Source organism: Ascaphus truei, chromosome 3 (genome assembly GCF_040206685.1).
Source record: "Ascaphus truei isolate aAscTru1 chromosome 3, aAscTru1.hap1, whole genome shotgun sequence".
In the NCBI taxonomy this organism is placed as follows: domain Eukaryota; kingdom Metazoa; phylum Chordata; class Amphibia; order Anura; family Ascaphidae; genus Ascaphus; species Ascaphus truei.
The window spans coordinates 77834352-77856758 of record NC_134485.1 but is presented as its reverse complement, the minus strand read 5'-3'; the positions used below and the strand labels follow the sequence as shown (position 1 = coordinate 77856758).

Sequence of the window (22407 nt, the reverse complement as noted above, 5' to 3'; positions counted from 1 at the left end):
CTGCAGCTCGGACTGGAATAGGATTTTCAATCCATAGTGTTTTCAGGTCTTTTTTTTTTTAAATCACTTTTTGTGACTAGCTCTCTTTCTAGGCTAGCGCTCCTTTCCCTACCAGATTCCTGCTCAGAGTTGTAGATATATTGAGAAGATGCAGCTGCCAATCTTCCCACCTTATCCATTTTCTGGAGTCTGATGATATTTGGATAAATCCGACTTGTTTTTTCTTCGGAGAGATCTTGTGGACATCTTGCGATATTCGGCTGCGTGGATCTCTAGTTTTCTTGTCTGATAAAACACTTAATTGGGTCGCTTTGAAGATAATTGATGCCGGATTTGACGGCGCATCAGATCTAAACCGCCATGTCCCTAGTGGTCGCACATCCGTGGTTTGAATATATTTGTAATGAAATAAAGTCAAAGAGATTTTTTTACATTCATTGTGCAATTCCCCTTTAACTGTGCATGTCTCCTTTAAATATACAAAATGGGATATGCTGCGTTTTTTTTTGGTCAGTATAATTTTGAGCTTTCTGACTGCGTCAGAGCTGGTGATTGGGGATGAGGCCCAAAAATGGAGACTCCATGTGAACCTGACAGCCATGTTGGATTAAACTCGTGGCAAGCAGGATCAGGTAGGCAGGAGTCTCCAGAGGCTGTCTTGTTTATTGGGTTCTGCTGCGCTCCTTCCCATCACGGACCAAATCGGACTACTAGGGGTACGTTGTTCCATTAGAGCCGTTATTTTAGGGGCGAGCCCAACACCTCACGAGTCGATTGGCACCATTTTGTGACCTCTAGTCTTTTATTTGGAATTAGGGGTAGGCCAGGACGGATGGGAGTCTTTATTAACTATTTTGTTTATTTCTTTTCTCTCTCATCTGCATCTCAGTCCACTCACAACAGGGGGGGGGGGGTAGCATTGTATGCTATTCGCCGTGGATGATGACTCGTGGACAGTGCGGGAGGCACCTTTCCCCTAGGCCACAATACCGCACCGCAATCGCAATACCACTAGCCTCCCCTGTACTCAGTAGTCCGATGCGGCGGCCTCTGCTTGTTCGTGCCGTGACTCTTCGGGTTGGATTATGGCCACCCACAGTGCTGATTATGTTTGCCTGTGTGCTTTTTTTTTTCCACACTGCTCAGTCTGTTTAGAGATTTTTTGTAATAAAGATGATTCCTCAGAATTTATCTGTTACGATCTCAGGTTTTTAGTATGTTTGGACACGGTTTGTTATGCGATGTATAAAGATTACAATCTCCCTATTGAGAAACTCTACCTCAGCACGTCCATCTTCTCTAGCCTCCAAGCCCCGCCTCCGTGTTTTTTTTAAAGGTTGAGTCACTGATGCAGTAAGCACTAATTTACTTAATGCATCTTCAAGAAATGCTAGCTGCTGGTCTTGGTTATAACTCCATAAAACAATATTTTCCCTCCCAAAACAATGGTCTCCTGATTGTTACTTTAAGCACAGGAGACCTGATAGCAGAGTGCCACAGAAGTTCAGCATATAATTCATGGGTGAACTACTATAATTAGGAAACACAACCACATTTCCAAACATCACATATGTGGGAGACCTATAACATTCTAACAATAGAAACCACACAACCAGTTTAAAGTGAACAAAACAGCAGATATAGTGCACACATTTATTGATTTAATGAAAATTAGGCACCTTGGTTGCAAATCTTACAAAAAAAGCTGTGCTAATCTGCAGTTTAATAACATTTCACTCAAAATTGCATTGTCCATGATTAAATAAAAATGAAAAAACACTGTACATAACTTGATAAAAAGGCAGTAAGTCCAACACTGCAGCTTGTCTGTTCAGCAGTTTTTGATTTTTACTCAGTTAAAAATTCAACTTTTGTGAAAACAGTTTTTACACTGGTACACACTAATTGATTTTCACCCAGTTTGCAACTAGCATTTGAACTGCACTCACAATGTTATTACTTTAATTTCTACTCAACAGAAACCTATTTGCATTATTCACATGTATCTGAAAATATAGTTATTCCGTGGTCAATTGGAATGATTATTACTTTTGCGTTCTTACAATTGTATAAAAATCGGACGGAAACTGATTCACAGTAAAAGTACACTAAAATATTCACGATGCATGTACATTCATAATGATGGTGCAAAAAAAAAAAAAAACACTTTTTTGTTCATAGCAGAAATTCAATGAAAAAGTATTAGGTAAAAATTGCTGTAGCTCCTGTACTTTGAAAAATCACATGTAGGGGGGGGGGGGGGGGGTTATGTTAAATTGTCCCAGTACAAATTAAAATCGCACTACGTTTATCAGAAGAAAGGACATTCTCCCCCTATGTTTAGCAATCATTTCTATACTAAGTATGTCTGACAATTTTTTACATTATTATCAAAGGGAATCACTAATCTTTCAGCAGATATACAGCAGAGTTCTACATTTCTATACACCGTATGCAACTCTAGTTTCACAATGTAATGTAGTGCTAGTTTGACTGACCCAATCCTTGATCACACAGAGTAAGCATCTGTGCATGCTCAACACGGTCTGGATGTGCAGGGTATTAATTGGTGCCGCTATACATAAACCATCTCTGACAGCACAGTGGCTATGTCCCTATATTCTCATATGTGCAAGCGAGGAATGCTGCATTTTCAAGAACATACATTTATATGGAAATGTGTTTACAGACAAAAAAGGCAACACACTGGTTCTTGTTAAGGGAATTGAAAACAGGGGTACCAGGTACTTTGTTGGATAGGGATCCCCAAGTTTAAACCTTCAAGAGCAACAAAAACAGGCCAGGTTTGCAAGAGCTCTCCAACACTGTCTTAATGAAGCTGGCTGTAATTTACCAAACTTGTAAACTTTCTGGAAATGTGGTCTGTTGGTTGCTCTTGAAGCTTGAACTATGGGGAACTCGGAATTAGACTTTTGCAAATCTGGATAAACACTTCATAGCTAGATGAGACAACACAAATGTGCTGTTTGGTTTGTCCTCCTAGCAATGAGAGTCAAGGAGCATTGATTGATTCAACCCAGCATGATCAGAAAATGATAAAGGAAACCTTACCTTTTATAAACAAACTCCTGATCACCATAACCTCCTGATTCCTAAACCAGGTTGCTAAGATAAATAAACTCCTTCTGCTCGATGTTTGCTTATCAAACATGACTGCACTGGCACAGGTAAATGCCACTGTCCACTTTTCATTAATCGTATGGCACTTGAAACTGAATCATGGGTTGTAACTAAGTATCTCCTTTATCATTTTTTGGTAAAATCTCAATTTGAGTTGTAACCAGCAGTGCTCCTTTAACCCCGTAGCTATGATTTCCAGGCCCTCTACCAGAGACGGGCATGAAGGTCATCCATTTAACACCCATTATAATATTTCACATCCAAGTCCCTTATTTCCTTTTCCGTTTTTCCTCTTGACGGTATCGTGGGCTGAACAGCATGGTGATCAGGAGAAGCAGAGGGATCACCAGATACGGTGCATATACAGAGACCAGAGTGAGGCGCTCCTTCTGGGTTAGAGGCTCCAACTGGTTTGATTTGGGGAAGTCCTCAAAGAGAACGTGCACAATAATTGCACAGACAGTTGTGGCTACATGAGTTGAATAGACAATGGCAGGAATCCTGATCCACTTACAGCCACCTGGAGATAGGGGGGAAAACAGGAGAAAATCATTCAGAAAATTGGCCATTATTGCTGATTAAGATGTTTCTCAGTGTCATACTGTCGGTACTAAAATATGTAAAAATCGGTCACAGTGCCTCAGTATCTATGTTAACACTATTAGCCAACAAGCACATGGATTCATTTTGCCTGTCTTGTACTACTGTACTACCAATAGATAATTGTTTACAGCAGCGAAGCATTGTTACACAGCAAAGGTAACACAAAAAAAACACTTTAAAGGGAAAATCTATTTGCCTATTTTAGCACTGAAGAAGTTAGTGTTCAAATACTGATAGATTAATAAAATAAGACTGTGATAAAGAAATATTACAGTTTAAAAACTAATAAGTAGAGTTTATTCTCTCGGAACAAACAACAACAACATTTCATATAGTGCATTTCTCCCCATAGGACTCAAAGTGCTTCACAATTCCAGCACATAGGAATTTGTACAGACCATATAGAAGAATAGAAGACATTGACTTTTCACAATATGCACCTAAACTGAATACATTAGTATGTACAAGTATGGGTAATCATGGCAAGATTTCCTTAAAGCAGCAACCTCACCCTATAGGAGTTTAGCTTTTGAAAATTAAAATTGCTGAAGGATATAAATGATGTACGTGATCAGGATTATTAAAGGAAAAGTGGGGGAACTGATGAAGTGATATTGTAGATGTGATGAATGTCTATGTACCATATACCAGAGCTCACCTTTATAAAATGCATACGTCGCCACAGGAAAGAATGGAAGTTGCAGGATTGCTTCACAATACACAAAGCTCAAGAACCAAGCAGGGGGGTTCAGCATGAGATGGTCTTTGAAGCCGACAATGTACCATTTCATCAAATCAAGCAACTGGAGACAAGAACACAGCAAAATGTCAGGTTAATTTGTGGCCATTTCTTAGTGAAAAGGGATATTAAAGCAGCAAAACGTGATATTATTCTAGGCAAGAATATATATTTCACAACTAGTAGTACTAGATAATATTGCATACATTATTTTATTCAGTTCTTAATGCCATTTGTAATGCGTTTTAAAGCATCCTTTCAATTCTGTAACAGCACACCTCCCCAGCAGTGCCAGGTATTTGCAACACTTTCCTGTTTAGGATAATTTGTTACCAATAATCCCAGCAGTTTGAGTTGTAAACTGTAACAATAGATCATGTTACCTAAGTAATATAAGGCCGTGCCTATAGTGTCATCGATGGCGACACGACGGATGACAAAGTTATATTTTACCAGGCGGCGTTGCGTAATTCCGGAAATTTGATGGGTTCAAGGGCCCTCACGTGACGCGACAGCCCTTGAAAAATCTAATTTTGCCGGCTACCAGTTTTCGCGACGTCGCTCCATCGCGCGCACTATAAGCGCACGCGGCGGCGGCAATGCTTTTGTTTTCAGGCGACGTCGCGTCGCCGTCACTAGAAGCATGGCCTAAGACTACGGCCCCAGTCCTACCTGCTGCACGCGCGCCTGGCGGGGCGTGCAGAGACTACAGCCGCGATGGGTGGTCTGTAGGGGAGCACGGGGGGAGGCCATGACGGGGCATATCTGCCCTGCCATTGGCTGCGCGCTGCCCATGTGACTGCGTCGCGGCACGGGAAGACAAACTTCTTGTCTCCCCTGCCAGCGTTTGGGTCACCGCAGTTTACACACACGCCCCATAGAGGGCTGTGGTGTGTTTCGCGCATGCCGTAACGACCGGGGCCTAAGGATACATTGTAGCTGCTGAGTCACACTGTATGCCCAACATAACGGCTGCTTCAGTCAATCAGGATTTTGACAGATTTATAACAGGAGCGCTAAACGATTGACAGCTTAGGTAAGAATGTAGGATTCTATGTGGTAACATGCTTGAACTATATTATCTTTAAAAAAAAAAAAAAGAAAAAAAAAAAGGGAAGATGCTGTAGTATTGCTGCTTTAAACTCAATGAGTTGTGAGGCACCTTCACAACTGGAAGGGTTGACCACCTTAGTGTCAGTGGCCTGCAGCCCGATACATCAGAACATGTTGCTGGGCCCTGTGACAGAGGGTCAACAGGTATTTTTTTTTTTTTTTTTTTTGCTATAACGTGACAACTCAGCAACTTTTTTTTTTTTTTTTATATCTAACAGACTTTGAACTAGAGATATCTAGGAAATTATCTATAGCACAAGGTCTTGCATCATGAGATTTTGGTTGGCAGTATAACATTTAATCCAATTTCAACTGCACCCTTTTTGTATCCGTCACCGAAAAGCTGTGCCAAAAAATAGAAAAGCATATGCAACCAGCATTTAATTACATGTACAGTAAAGAGCATGTGTGTGTAAACTGGGGGGGGGGAAACATGGTTATTGACAACCACTGCAGCAACCTGCACCACTTTTGAACAAACCCGTCACATCAAAATTTTTATTAAAAAAAGGACCAGGTCTCTTAATTGGAAATGAAACATGTGATCCCAATATTAATTTCCTTATGAAAATATGAATATCATGGATTCCCGTGACCCGCAGTTTCATTTGACGTTGTATTGCCATAGTGACACCACCCCCCCAGTTTGCGTACCCCAACACTGGAGGATCAAAAGTCTGTGATTTCCCCATTGGGGGAAAGCGCAGTAGGGGGCTCTGTAGATTGATCCATCCCAATTGGCGGCTGCTGCTGAGTAATGCAGCCAATCAGGGAGAGGTGTGAGTATCATCATGTGCCTGGGGGGACAGGGCCAAGCACACAAGGAGGGAACAGCATGGCCAGGAGAGAGGTGATGATTGGTGTCACGGGAGACCGGGACTCTTTTACGGAATCCAACACCAGACAGGACACAGAGATCAAATAAATGGGTGTTTATTTCGGCCGGAGCCAACAGACGCAGCACAAAATCCAAACAGAGCTATACGCACAACTCTACGCACTAGAGGGAATCACGATCGCTCAGGTGTCTGGCGCCACCGAAATGGCTTTCCTGGAGCAGCTTCCACTTCTGTAACAAACCCGCAGGATCCCGACAGAGCTGGATGCAATTTGGAACCAAGCAAGTTCAAATCTCCCATCCGGAGTATACGCAACCTCGACTTTGGGTGTCTGGCACGTTTTCAGAGCCCACCGCTTAGTCTGTCTGCACGTCAGCCCTGGAGAGATCTCCGAAACGCGAATCGTCCGCTGCTTTTCTAGGTTCTCGATCTATATAGGAAAACATGGAGCAGGGGGCAGCGACCAAACCCAGCATGGATGCTGGACGAGCAGCCAATGACAGTGCGAGGGCTCGCCTGTGTGGTCCAATCTGAGCTGGGGGAGTTACGGGGAGGCCAAGGCAAGGAGGGCAGGAATTACGAACCGACCAATGAGAGCAATGCCTTCCTCTCAGTGCCAGCTTGCCAGCTCCTGAATAGACAGACGCCTCTGTCTGTTCAGACAATGGCGCTGCTCTTCAGACCGTCTCCCATATAGGACGACTGCCCATCCCTCCTCTCCATCGTCTATGGTCCCCCCATGAAACCAGCCCAACCCGGGTTCCTGGGCGTGTAGATTGGGTAATTGGATTACCAGTCAAGCATGCCCAGAAACCAAGGAAATGCACTTAACACACAAAACAAATGCAATAAAGTCTCCCTACACATTACTGGGGTTAATCTCCAATACACCAGCTACAACAGCCACAGGCAGATGGATATACAGGGTGATCCTGTACATCCATCAGACGGATAGGGGCCAGAGACCAGGCTTAACCTTTAATATGCTGGTCCCTATTGTCACAATTGGTATTCTGGTAATGTTCTGAATAAAAGCAGGTTTTGGGCTGTAAAACATTTTCTTCCATTCATTTTCAATGACCTCACCAAGTCACAGGTGACAAGCGATTTACAAAGTGAGTATCTCCCTTATTGTTATTCAAAGCCTTACAACATATTTTCATGTATAAACAGAAGTTAGTATTTGTCTTCTATAGGTGACTCACAGAGCTGAACATAGACATTTGCAGGCACAAAAAGACCCTGTTCTCTTCAGCCCTGATGAAGAGTTTGGTTTGAATGCGAAACGCGCAGCGGCTTTTCTTCCAGATACCTGGTCTAACCCTCAAGATGTGATGTAACTTGCACTATTTTTGTCTCTTTCCGCTGACTTTTGGCAAAACAGTCCCAAAGAGTGCCATCTCATTTTGATGCAGATTCACGCACTTCAAAGGCAGCGACATTACCACTAGTCCTGCAGCACAGATCTTGTTTCTGAGTTGGAAACTATTTTCTCTAATTAAAAAGTTCAGAGATAAGAATGACATTAACCTTCCTCCTATTGGTTTATACACCGAACCTTAGAGCAGTGACTTCACATGACATGACTAAAATATAAATTAACAGCGGCTGAGACATAATCCGAGTAAAGGAGTGAGTGATCTGTTGATATCACGACTATCTGCCTAGTGTAAAAGTTCCTTGGCCAAGTCACTAATTGGATGTTACAGTCCACTCCATATGGCAGGACATTATTCCAGGAGGAGTAGAAAGGGGAAGGGAGGAGGTTTACAAGAAAAGGTATCGTCAAAACCTTGCTCTATTATATGCAGAGCGGGTACATACAAATGTCAGAGGTAGGCCGCTTCAGATATGAATAATAATAATAATAATAATAATAATGAGGATAGAGAATATATAATATATATATATACATATATATATACATACACACACACACACACACACACACACACACACACACACACACACACACCATATTAACAAGAATAGATACATACTAATAACTTAACAAGGTTAGATAGGTTAAATGGGCCGTGGTAAAGTGTTTTCAGCTTACTACAAATACAACGAATTGAAGTGGGCATATGGCACTGGGGCTTTAAGGTATCATTTCTCCTTGTAGATATACAGCCACTACTATTAAAATGTACAATGCAGTGTAAAACAACATCACCACTCCTGCTACCCATTACATACATATTATATGTTTGTCCAGCAGGAGTTGATAATATATGTATATATATATACATACAAGTTATAGATTATACCTTGAAACAGCATATAGCTATGCCCCCAGGTATCAAGGCCAAAGGGGTGCAATCCCAGGGCACAAAACTGCCCCAGTTATATCAAAGACAAGAAAATGTGCAATTTTATGTCTATGGCACCAACAACATACGCTGCGCTTTACATTACAAGGTAAACACACACAAACAATGGGAATAAATGCAACAGGTAAATGAAAACATAACGCAAAAGTAGACCCTGTCCCAAAGAGCTTACACTCTAAGTAAAATTCAATAGAAATGAATGTGTTGTCTCTGATGCAGCCAGAGCAAGGTTTCTGCTACCGATTTGCACCTCTTTTGCTTGACACACAAACCCCCCAGTGTTGGGATACATTATTATTTGTAATAGTAATAAGACAGCTTCGGTATGGGCTGTTCGCTCATCCCAGCATATGACCGCGAATGGGAGATCCCATGTTACAGGGTCCGGTCACCTCCCCGGTACTCACCGCTGGCGGGTACAGGCTGGCCGGGAGCACGGCCTGCAGGTCCACGAGCAGTGTAATGGGGATGTGGGAGAAGAAGTAGACGAAGAAGATCCATTCTAGCAGGCGGGTGAGAGACGCCATGTTCGGCGGGAAGACAGGAGGGAGCTGTGTGACAGGAGGCGGCCCTGCCCGGGCCTGTGCGCCAAACACCGCGCTACGTCACCGCCCCGCCAACACGGATTGGTTGCCCGACCCTAACTACACACACGGGCGGGCTTCGTGTCATGTGATCGTTGCCAGTTGCTCCCGCACGCACTCTTGGTGACGTGTCGTTCTCCAGCCAAGGCGAGGGTGGGCGGTCAAAATACCACGTGACTTGAACACTTGAAACCAGCGGCAGCCATTTCTGATTTGGGCATGGAGCCGAGTATGGGCGAATAGAGCAATGTTGCAGACTGTAGCTATTACCACCATTAGTTATATTTTGTTTGTCAGTTAAGGGTGACGGGAGAGGGATTTGGTCTCTGGGGACAGATATCTGTTTTGTTGTTTCTCACGTTAATACCAATAAGAACAAGAAAAAACAGAATAAAATGATTAAAGCAACCCCCCACCCCACCTCAGAATGTGTGACCTATTTTACAGGTATTCTATTATATATATATATATATGTCAAAGCGGCCTAAAGTTGCCATGAAAGTTTATTAATATTTTCACCCAAAAAAGGGGTTCAAACACCCACTTCTGAGTTAGTAGAATTTACTTATATCCACCGACATGTGCCCAATCGGGGTGTCTGGGGGACTTCACCCGCAAGCCTCTGTCAGCTCCCCGGACCCCCCTATATACATAATAAGAATTCACTTGTAATGATTTGTAGCTTCTTGTCAAAAAGTAGTATTACCGCCAGTGTCACCCATAGAAAGAGGGGACCATTATATTGCGGCTTTCTTCTGGTGACCGTGGTGGCTATATTTCTATTTTTTTTTTAATTACAGAACTGGAGACCGTATTGTTTTCCTGGGAGATTAAGTGGCAAATTTAGTGCCAATCAGTGGGTACTGGGAAATGGGGGCAGCACAATTGACTCCACAGGATCCCGAATTATGAGTAACAAGAAAACTATTGACACTCACCTGCTGTCTCTGTAAATTTCCCATCATATCTCAAATAGATTGTAAGCTCTTCAGGGCAGGGATTTCCTTTCCTATTGTCTGATTTTGCTGCGCTTAATGTATTATTATAATTCCCTGTATTGTATTCTTTGTGAAGCGCCGAGTACACTTTTGGCGCTATATAAATAAAGACATGCAATACAATATACTTGGGCGGTAATTCTATATAGTTGGAAGTGGTCGCTCAGCTGAAAATCTCCCCAAAACAGTCAGAACAGCTTTGGACAATATAGATTAAAGTCTTTAGTTCCTATAAAAAATATTCTATATCTTATTGTTAAATCAAATATATAAATCTTTTATTGGTAAAAATGCGTTTCATATACAGTAAAAGGTATACTCCCCTCACATGCACTCATGGAACTACTAAATGGTACTTAATTTTATGGGCTAGGGAAGTGAATTCAAACCTTTTTTGGTTAAGGAACCCTATAATTATATTATGACATTCTGCAACACCCCAACCCTCTCTAATAGTGTCTGAGATCAGATGCATTGTAAGGAACCCCAACCCTCTCTAATTGCATGTCTGAGATCAGATGCATTGTAAGGAACCCCAACCCTTTCTAATGGTGTGTCCGAGATCAGATGCATTGAAAATTGTTCTGTATTTGGTACAATTTTCAAATGACCTGAAAAGTACGGGAACCCTTCAGGCATGCTCACGGAAACCTGGTGAAAAACACTGTGCTAGGGTCTCATTCACACCTCACTGAGGAAGAATGTTGCATTAACCTTTAGCTGAGATTGAAAGAATCTGTTACAAAATCATCAATCGTAAAAATAACAAAAAGATATATTCATATTTCTCTAAAATATTAATTTTGTGAAGGATTTCATTGATAGAAACCTAATTGACACTGTTGTATTTTAATAAATAACTATGTGATCTCGGAAGGAAAGGGAACAAAAGTGGCAAGTAATGCAAAAAATATTTTTGGGTTCAAGTAAGTGCCCCTACAACATGGGAAGAATTTAAACAGTTAATGGTATATGTTGGAATGAGTTACTTCACATTTAAGTTGTACACGGCACAGCTTATCAACATTTTGCATGTGCATCAAAAAACTTCGCATATTCCATACTCAAAGTAAACCTTGGTTTTTGTTTTGAATCAATTCTCGTTCAGCTTTGCATCCTGCATTAAGAAGCGCTCTTCAAGGGTGGGAATCGAGTTAAGCCAATGGTGACTTTTATTCTGATTGCCTCAGTATCTGTGCAACAATAAAGTTAATGTTTTTATAAAACGTAATTTTTCTTTGACAAGATATGAAGCTGAACGAGAATTTGTTTGCATCTACAAAGGGTAAAAAACGGGATATATCCACAACTCTGATACGTCACCCAAGGTTCTTCAAACTTCTCCTTTTTGCCCTGCAATATATTGGTTAATTTTTCGATGTAGTGCATTTCCCAAAATGTTGCCACCCCTCAATGTGAGGAGGGACTTCTGGTTTCCAAAATAATGGGACCGTGCATCTCGCTGCGTTTATGGGATGCAGAATCAAAGATTGCTTTAATTTGTACCCGGGGATTCTGTTTCTAATTAGTCAGATGATCCACAGATCTACAAATATTTTAATAGAGGTAATTGTTTCAATTCTCTCTATCACCTACTTCGAAAATGCCATGATCTGTGGACAATTCTACCAAACATGGGTCATAGTCCCTCTTTTGCCACACCTCCAGCAAAGGTCAGAAACTGGGGGGATGAGGGGGTGCGGGAAGGTATGTAATTTAACAGGATTGTGGTACCATTTCAGCAAGTTCATCATTTTAATGGCGATCGAAGATTTATTTAAAATATCTCATCTTATTTCAGTTCTCTATGAATATTTGTTCTCCCAGTTCTTTCTCCCAAGATTCTGCATAGCTGTTTAGTATTACCCGCTTTGTCCATGAGTAAGTGATTTAATGTAGAAAGACTATGACCGCTAGTGCCAAGGCAAATAAAAATTGATTCTAATGCCGTATTTGGCATAAAATTGGATATGTTGCTAAAAAGTTCAAATTCTTGCATCAGATTTGGCACAATAACAACTGGATTAGACAGTTATCAGAAGATCATCAGCATAAAAAGTGCTAGTTTATAATTACATTTATCTATTAGGATACCTGAAATGTCTAGGTTTCCCCTAATCCTCTCCGCTAGTGGCTCTAGCAAAAAACAGAGGGGAGATGGGCGACTCCTGTCTGTTCCCATTGTTAATATCAAATTATTCTGAAAGGGAACTATTAACTTTGTTTTTTTGCTCAAAGAGAATCAGCTTTGACAGTTCAAAAAGAATGTACAAAAAACAACTTTTCCTGTAATACTATGTATTGCCAATTGATGCCGTTGAAGAATATATCGACTTCCTCAATTTTAATAGACTTCATGTTTCTGACCCTGGACAAGATTTTTTGCTTTGTCCACAAAGTAATGTAGTCTGACAATAATGTCTCTAGGATGCTCAGTCAGGGAAGGTCGAGCCATCAGTGCTGTATGAGCTCTCGCCAGAGCTATTTCTCCCGTCTCTTCACTCAGAATTGCTGAATAGTTTCTGCAGATACAGGTTTATTTCCTGCTGAGGAACAGACTCTGGGACATCTCTGGTGGGTACATTATTTAGTCTCCTCCTATTATCTGGTTCCTCTAATTGGTAATGAAAATCTTGTATTTGTTTGCCCTGTTCTAGTCTGCGGAGCATTTCCTCTTGGTGTTCTACACAATGTTGCTTTTCTCCTTCTGTTGCGCTCACTGTGTGGCCTTGGTCTGAAATAGCTTTTTTTAATATCTGTTAATATGTTCCTTAATTGATGGCCTGCTTGATTTGAGATACCAACTCTTGGAAGACTTTTTTTCATATGTAATTGCTTAAGATCTTCTTTTATAGCAAAGGCAGAAGCAGTACCGCTAATAGTCATCCGATGCAGCTCTTGGGGCGGCCGGTGAGGAACCCCAGCGACGCAGTGATGTTGTGCTCTCTCTCTCGGGTCACCAGGTGCCTTCTCCAAAAATACTGGACACAACAGTGAAAGGAGCAATACATTCAAGACACACACGAGCGCACATACACACTCTCACTACATGCTGTTTCCTCCTCTTCTTGGTCCCACTCCCGTGCTCCTGACACCACCTCCTGATTGGCTGCATTACCCAGCAGCAGCCAATCAAAACAGAGGAAGCTGCCCCGCCCCCAAGCAACAGCCATGCTCTCTCCCTGTTCGGGGAAATCCCGCTGCCCCCTAAGCCGGTCAGGTAACTATGTCCAGAGAGGGCATACTGGACACATACATGTCCAGTATTACCTCTAATTCTTTACAGGACAGTCCGGTTCCATACTGGACTCCTAGCAACCCCAGTCACAACGTTTAAAGAACTGAGAATCACTGGTGTTATTTTAGGCGATATGTTTTAAATTGAGTTTTTTCAATTTACCTCTGTTTTCAGTCTTTTATACATTTGTTCTCTTGTTTTAATCTTAATTTGTGTGTGTGTGTGTGCACAGAGCCGCAGGATCAACCAGTCATCTTAGTCGGCTGCTAGCCATGCCCTGCCCTGCCCTGCTGGTTTGTTTTAAATTAGCCTGATTTGTTTGCAGAAATAGATACACTGGCAACTCTACTATCATTGACTTGCAGAGAATGATAATCGTTTAACATGCAAGGCCAGGGAATGATTATCCAAGATAACAACCCACTAGATAGTGTTGCTTTAGTACAGTGTTTCGAATAAAGTTCATGGTGAATAATTGAACTTTGTATTCGCAGTAACCCCACAGAGCCACTACTAAGTAGCATTCTGTCAGAAACAGTATAAAATACATATAAAACAATAACATTTAATACCCACTACAAATAAAACAAGTTAGCTGCAGACTGCAGTACCTAAATATAAAATCTCTCGTGTAGTGTCAGTCTTGTACTTGAAATCTTGTAATGTTTCTGTATCCACTATTGATTTAGTTATTTCCATGCATATCGCTCCGTGAAATTCAGGTTATTCATGATGTGATAGATTCTGCGTTTTGTTAGCATTTTATTCAATATATATATTTCATGGTGGAATGATAAATATGAATGATTCAATCAATTATCAAGATGTGCATAGGTAGGAGTAGTCTATAGATATAAAGCATGTGTAATTTAATATGTAAATTAGTGAGTTCAACAATTAATCAATTTATTGAGGGAGGAGGGTATTTAACCTGAGGTAAGGGACAGATAGGGAGATTAGCCCCTGACGAAGCCGCAAGGAGAAACGCGTAGGGCGTGGACTATACAGTGTTTAGTGGCACATAAGTGGATGGTAGTGATAAGAGCTACACGTTTTTTAAACTATTTTTGGTATACTATTGATCCCGGCATTAGCGACGCCCCACGTGGGAGTGCAGTGCTCACGCGAGAGCTCAGTGACGTCACCACGTCTGACCGAGGTACCGGAGGAGCATAGAGGACAGAGGTACCGGTTGCTGAATGCTGGAGCTGCAGAGCTGTGGCAGTGACACACGCCATGTGTGGAAACAAAATACTAGGACTTTAAAGTCTCGCAAGTACCGTGAGTACTAGGAGTACTGAAAGTGCGGTGAGAAACCTGAATAGGACTCACCATAAGAGAGCTGCACTAGGTCTTATTAGTACTGAGAGTATCACAGCTATTGAACAGTATTTCTACACAAATACCATACACCAGGATAACAACTCAGGTGTATAGGAATACCTATATGTCATCAGTGACTACTATAAGCCCAGCTGGGAATTGCTATATCATATGAGTGTGAGAGACTCTGAAATTCTCAATTGTTTTTAAAGAGCTCACAAAGTGTGAGTTTTTACTTATTGTGATTCATTTATTTTTTTATGATTAAAACTGTGTTACACTATCCTGTTTGTCCTTTGCCTCTCCCTATATATACATCACCACCCATGAGGAGGAGACTTGGCTGAAAAGAAGTGTCGTAGGATCCAAGGACACAGATTCAAAGACGTTCCTAATATACTGAACGATTTCCAGATCCCAGGGTGGATAAAACGCCTGAATTAATTCAACACGCTGTGAGTGCATATCTTACCATTTATTGGTTAAACTTCCAAGACATACTACCCTATGTTTTTTCTCTCTTTTGTCTCCCCGTGCGCCTAGGTCATTCTTCTGGTATCTTTCCTTTACAAGCTTGTGGAGCTGTTGACCTATTTGGCAGCAGACAGAGACAGGTAGATTGTAAGGGTTAAATACCCCCTACTATATCTATATGTGGTAATAATTGGTTAGATATCCCTGTGCGATTGCGCTGTATGTTTCTTTTTTCTATAAAATACATATAAAACAATAACATTTAATACCCACTACAAATAAAACAAGTTAGCTGCAGACTGCAGTACCTAAATATAAAATCTCTCGTGTAGTGTCAGTCTTGTACTTGAAATCTTGTAATGTTTCTGTATCCACTATTGATTTATTTCCATGTATATCGCTCCGTGAAATTCAGGTAATTCATGATGTGATGAGAGCAATAACAATGTAAAAATGTACGGGAAGCATTGAGCAAAAAAAAAAAAAAATTTAAATGGGTTTTGCAATGGGTGAAGTCCTGGAAGCAGAAAGGGAAAGAGGGAGCTAATCTACTTAATTTTGAATAGGAAAAGGAGCCAAAAAAGAGAGATTAAAACACATCTTCAAAGTATCTAATGGTGTCAAAAAAGTAGATTGTTGGAAGAAGTTAAGAACGGTACTTCTAAGGGAAAAGAATACATGAAGGCTAATCAAAGGAAAAACGGGTGAGGGAAGGATTCATACTGTAGGTAAACAGTCAAGCTTGTCTAGAAATGCCAGGTGCCTCAAAGCTGGCCAAACATTGGAAGCAATATGTCCAAAACGAAGGAAACATGGCAGGACCAGGTTAAAAAAAGGATAATTATCAGACACAGAGGGGGGTTCGAAAGCCAAAGATGAGCACAATAGGGAAGAGTTAACTTAACAATTTTCTTTAAATAAAAATGCCTTCCGGCCTACTATCCATAATTAAAAATTATATTTTATCTTGGCTTCATATTTTAATACACTTCACCTTTGATGGAATGCTATTTTACATTAGTATAAAGCCATAAAATTGTAGCGTTAATATCGATTAAAGGGTATACTTAATTCAATTTACATAATTTTTTTACACTGTCGTAAATTTTTCAAAAATTACCTTTTCTTGATGTGACCTTTGGCCCCTAAGCATAATTAACGTGCTCAAGAATAAATTATAACGTACCAATCTAGAATTCCTCTTGCAATATTGTAATTGCTTAATTTCAAACAACACACAGAACCCCAGCAAGCTCATTTTAGGAACCCCTGAGACCCCACAAAATATATATGTATATAAGTGTCAAAAAGGAGAGCTATTGAGCGTGGCAAATGTATACAACAAGCGACAGAGAAGCCCAATGCTACATCCAATATGACAAAAATACACAGTAAAATACTTATATATTCTCTTGAAAAAGGGTCCTTTAGTTTAACCCTTTGGCCAAAGCGTTGTAAGCCTGCGAGCCACGACAAGGCAGACCCAGTTTGCAGGTCCTAACACTACCAGATAAAATACTAATATACCTCTATTAGGATTAAAATTCTCATTTACCTCTAGTAGGAGGGAGAAAGACCAACATTGGATCTACTGTATATCCAGCAGAATGAAAAAGACCTGCTGACTTGGGAAGTGGGGAGGGGTGAGCTTAAACCCTGGGAAGGAGGGCCACTAACCTCCAACAGCTGAAAATAAGTTAACAAACAACAGCAATGCTTTGGCCAAAGGGTAAAACTAAATTACCCTTTTTGAAGAGAATATCAAAGTATTTTACTGTGTATTTGTGTCATAGTGGATGTTGCGCTGGGCTTCTCTGTCGCTAATTGCTTAATTTCCCCTAGAAACTGAAGACATTTGTAAAGCCAAAAAAACTATGTAGGGTGTGAGTTGTATTTGATTAGTTAACAGTGACATGAATAGAGATGGTCGAAATTTCCAGAGTTTGGATTCCGCAACGGATTGGCCATTTCCTTTTAGCCGGTGATCAGTATAAAAAAAGACAGATGTTATTTTTTTCTATCCCTAAAAATCTGCCGTGCGCAAAAAAGGAGCACATCTGAGGTACCTGGGAGATTTGCAAAGTATATATTAATGTGTCATTTGTAATTCAATAGAAACTCAAAGGCAATAATATGTCTAATTCCACAAAGATTCATGGGAGATAAGAGTAATTTATGAGATAACCTATCACCTGAAAAAAAGTCACAATATAATGAGACAACTTTCAAAGACAAAATAGAAACAGCTGTATCATGAAAATGTATCACATGAATATCTATATACAAATGTATCATGGACCAGGGATGTGCAAGGAATGTCAGACGGACCTTAAAGAGACAGTAATATTATGCGTCCAGATCAAAAAATCAATATTCATATGAAATGTTTGAGATCCCATTCTACATTTATCCCAGAAGGGGACAGAGTGTTAAGAGAATGAATCCAAAACATCTCACGCTTATTCAGCTGTTTAACCCATCGATAATCTTTTTGTCGTTTAACTTGTCAAATGTGGTTAATTGTAGTATTTGTTGTTATGCTAATGCAATAAAAACAATCAATGTTGTATACAGTAAGAGAACACACAACATTGCAGCTTTTATTCATTGTAATTCCAATTTTGTTGTGTATTACTTTACCTGTGGCTGTGGTTAGGGATATGTTGTAGGACCATTAGACCTCTAAAGGTCAGAATTATGAAACATATTCGTTCCATTAAGAAACAAGATATTATGCTTCCAGTTTCTAGACATTTTGCCAACTGTTCATCTGGAAAATTTACTAATTTTTGTTTTTCTGCTATTGATTATTTATCGGCCCCTATACGAGGGGGCGATAGAATTAAACAGGTGAATAAGCGCGAGATGTTTTTGATGAATTCTCTTAACACTGTCCCATTCTGGGATAAATGTAGAATGGGCTCTCAAACATTTCCTATATCCTATGAATATTGATGTGAAACTTTGGAAGGCAAGTTCTTAACTTGTTTCTGGACATTTTACCTACCTACACAAATCATTCAGTGTGTAAAAATGAATGTTTTGATTACACCTAGTCACAGATACTCAACAAAAGAACTACATCTTTAGGAACAATTTATATTTTTTTCATATTGTCAGTGAAAAAAAAGTTATATTAATACTGTAATGTGCAAAGCAGACGTCTATTTTAGCATATTTTGAATAATTTTCTTGAAATCTGTTCTAGAGAAAAGAAAATATATAAATATTATCCGTGGACTTTATTAAGAATGCTGTACCACTTAATTGCAGCATCTTATACTACATTACAATTCTATTTGAAAGAGTACAGATTGCATGCTCCCTGGTAATGCTGCATAAATTGAGAACTTTCCCCCGTTGTCTTGCTGCAAATTAAATATTCACTACATTGTGTATGTATTTTGTTAGGACACACCATAGAAGTGTAGCAGCAATTTAAATAGGTGGTCCTTCAGGGACCCCCTGGTTCCCAAGATTACTTACTCTTCCAGTTAATGGTGTTTTGTTTCTCATTCAAGGAATCAAAATAGTCACCAAATTGGCTTTGTGTCAGTGGGCCAATAGGGTGTGGCAACATCAGGGTGATGATGATGTGGGTGTTTCCTACATGGCAACAAGAGAAAGTAGAAAGATCCAGGACAACTTCGGATTTCTTTAGAAAAATGTATTCAGCACAAAACACAACGTTTCATCCCTCCTAGGGGACTTTATCAAGTGACTGGCATTCACAAGAGAAGCTGCACACCACAATAAACAAATAAGATACTTGCTGAGACCGGTGCTCCTGGTTCTTGTGATCCTACATGGCAACCCCAGGGGCCATCTTTGAATATCCAGGAACACCAGGAACTAAACCAGTAACCATCTCAGAAACAAGGTGGGGGGAGCTACAAATATCGCAGTTCAGCTATGGAGGACTTCCTGGTATGAATGAAAATCAATATAAAAAATGGGTGGAAGGAAACGTTCATTTAACTGATAAGAATGAGTACTTAATAAGAAGGTAATTGAGCAGTTTTCTTTATTTTTCAAATATGCTTCTAACACATCTGGTTTTAGCTTCCACCAATGTATTCTAACAAGACTTATGAAACACCCATAAAAGAAGATAGTCACTGTTCTTACATGAATGCAGGGACATGCACAACATATGGTATTCAGGCCTAAATCTAATGAACACTTAGGAACATCTTAAATGATGTGGGAAACACAGAAAATTATAAATGATATATTTATTGATGAGCTATTTCACTCCAATATCTTTAATATGGGCTACTATATTTTTGATTAACGAAAAATAACTGAAACAGCCTGCTTGAAATTTAAAAAAAAAAAAGTATCTGAAAGATTGTAAAGAAAGTGTTTCCGTGCACTTAAAGAAGAAACCGACAAGGTTTTTGAAATCTCTTAACACTATAATTCAATGTATGAAGAACTACAATGTTGGTCCACTAAATTGCATCACAGCCTAAAGAATTTAAAACAAAATTGTGAATAGACAAATCAAAATGTCTATCTGGTTGAAGTGCTATTATGCTCTTCCATATTTGACTTCTCATAAGCACTGAATGAGTTTTCAAATCATGAGTTGTGAGGCTCTTCTAAAGCAATATTGCTATTGAATAGAACAAGTACAGCAGTTGGCCATGTACATGTATTATCGACTGTAATATAAAACATTTAGAGTGCAGTTTTAGCATGGGTTACATATGCCACATAATTGACCGTAAAATGATGTTTCGAAAACGACATTTCCCTTGAAATATACAGTAAAAATAAAACAAAACACGTTTCTTTTTTGTTTATTTTTTTAAATGTCACATTTAATGGTTTCACCACTGTACTTCAAATCTACATTTTACAAAGTGACCAGCAAGAGTGTCGTATGACCATCCACAAAGCTAGAAACCTTTCAACCCCAGGTGTCTCGCTCCATCTTTTTATGTGTTTTGTTTTCGGTGACAAAAATGTGTTTTTCATACACCCGAGTTGAACTATTTCAGATGGAATTTATTTTTTATTTTCTTAGGAGCGGCTTTAGAAAAAAAAAAATAATAATAATAATAAAGTAGAAAAAGATGCTATGCCATATCTGAAATTTGGAATTCAAATGTACATTGTCTTTCACAGCAAAAGGTACTTCATTGAAGTTAAACTTCCCAAAAATGAAAACTTAAAACAAGCAACAACAACAAAATTCCCACAATGTATTTTTTAGTCTCCTCCTATTACAATCCAGCTCATTCAGGATAAAAAATATTCTTCCAAGATAAGTTACAATAATGTTAACAATTGTCCATTACAAACACCAAAGTCTTCCCCCTAAGATGTTGATTTTTGTACTTTTACACGGATAATCACTTAAAATTCCTTTATATAGGTGAAAAGCTATCTTCTGTTTTCTTGTTTTACTGTATTGTAATGCTTACATATAAAAGTTGGAAGGAACATTCAAGTTTCAAGTCTGCACACTGAACCTAAAAAAGAATAATAATTTGGAGTGAAACAAGCCGAGTTGTAAACTCCAGGAGGTAGAGGCCTTCAATTTGTGTTTGTATATACATATACACAGAATATATCAGTGTTTTAACAAAACAAAAAAAAGGAAAAAAGTTCTTAAAATAATTTTCTACTGTGACATTTTAGGACTTCCACAGCTGTTCTTAACTAAGTACACAAAACACAGTTAAAGTTATTCCCTATGTGCTGCTTTATTCTGATTTTACTTTTTGTCTTTCCTCGCTTTTAACTGTCCAGTGCAAGAGGAAAGAAAAAGATCACAAAAAAATGTTTACTAACTAAAAACTAAAAAAAAAAAAAAGTGCCAGCTAGCTCACCTTTGTACAGCGGGACATGAGAGGGACTTTTAGAAATGAGCCCATGAATGAAATTATTTACACAGATGGATAATGAGGCATGCCCAGGACTTCAAGGTAAGAAAGAAAAAGAAATCTAAGAAAAATAGATTAAATATATATTTTATATATTTATATTGGGAATAAAACCAAAGTTTAATTCCCTCTAATTGCAGATGCACTCATTCTAACCACAAAACCTTCTGTTTTTATAGTAGTTGAATAGCAACATGTTTCCAGCGTGGCACTAGTATGAAGCTATCAAGCTACTGAGCCTGATCAATAGAAGACATCCCCACTCTGTGGTCTTTCCCTCTTCTCAGGAAGTACTTCATGATTGGTCTCCAAAAGATCTCTGTATTTTACTAATTGCTTGTATCAACATAAAAAGAAGGGTTCAGGAATGGCTCAGTATCAAAATGTTTTGTACAGTGTCGCTTTAATTAAAAATATAAATAAAACAATATTTAAAAACTTAGAACCAACCTACAAAACCCATTTCTTCCACAAATCTGGTGCAATTATCAATTTGTTCTGAGCCATGAAACTGCTTAGAATTAATAAAATAAGCAGTAATTGGTTAAACTCTTTTAGAAGTGCAACCACTGACTTTATAGGATTGAAAGTCACTTGTACACCTTATCTTAAATATGATATTCATTTTACACATAGTGGTTGCCAATTTAAAACTTAATTAGTAAAATTACAGTACAAGCATGATCAACCTCCAGAATTGCAATTCCCAGACTCCAGTGAAAAGCTACATGACATCTTCAGTAGTATGTCTTCCACTCTTATTCCCAAACCAGGGGAGACGGTGGCATCTCGGATGGCTGAGCAACAGTGGAACTAGAAGAATAAAAAAGAAAACATAAATTACATATTATAATATATTTATTGCATGTAACACATCAACAATAAACACTGTTTCAACACTCAGAGAAGAACTTGAGTGAAAGGACAGGACGTGTGTACAAAAGGAACAGTATACGAAGAACAATAAGGCCAACTATGTGATTGAGATCGCTTTGAACAATATTAATTCTCTTCCAATTTATTGGATCTCACCTAGTCACGTGAGCAAATTAATTTGCTTCAAATCTGCCCAAGCATAATATTGTATAGTATGCAGGAATATTTAAATGTCTGAAGATAATGCAATCT

General features: G+C 39.3%; 2 protein-coding genes across 2 annotated transcripts in view; both read right to left on the bottom strand.

Annotated features, from left to right (window-relative positions):
- Positions 1-1639: 1639 nt before the first annotated feature.
- Positions 1640-9426, bottom strand: TMEM97 (transmembrane protein 97). The gene is made up of 3 exons (XM_075594350.1): positions 9176-9426; positions 4403-4547; positions 1640-3661 (listed from the first exon to the last, which is right to left on the bottom strand). Exons 1-3 carry the CDS (start codon positions 9293-9295, stop codon positions 3411-3413), a joined length of 516 nt encoding a protein of 171 aa, XP_075450465.1. The 5' UTR covers positions 9296-9426; the 3' UTR covers positions 1640-3410.
- Positions 9427-19716: 10290 nt separating this feature from the next.
- The window catches only part of NLK (nemo like kinase), a 217275-nt gene continuing 214584 nt past the window's right edge, over positions 19717-22407 (bottom strand). The window contains exon 11 of the mRNA XM_075594349.1: positions 19717-22092. Coding sequence (XP_075450464.1) covers positions 22038-22092 — 55 coding nt within the window. The 3' untranslated portion in view covers positions 19717-22037. The remainder of the gene's footprint in view (positions 22093-22407) is intronic.

Bases quoted from the DNA above. Each gene is read 5' to 3' on its own strand.
- TMEM97 (XM_075594350.1), bottom strand. From the start codon at position 9,295: ATGGCGTCTCTCACCCGCCTGCTAGAATGGATCTTCTTCGTCTACTTC. The intron at 4,548-9,175 runs GTGAGTACCGGG...TCTTGTCTCCAG, and splicing joins CCAGCCTGTACCCGCCAGCG to TTGCTTGATTTGATGAAATG. The intron at 3,662-4,402 runs GTGAGCTCTGGT...CCCTATCTCCAG, and splicing joins GACGTATGCATTTTATAAAG to GTGGCTGTAAGTGGATCAGG.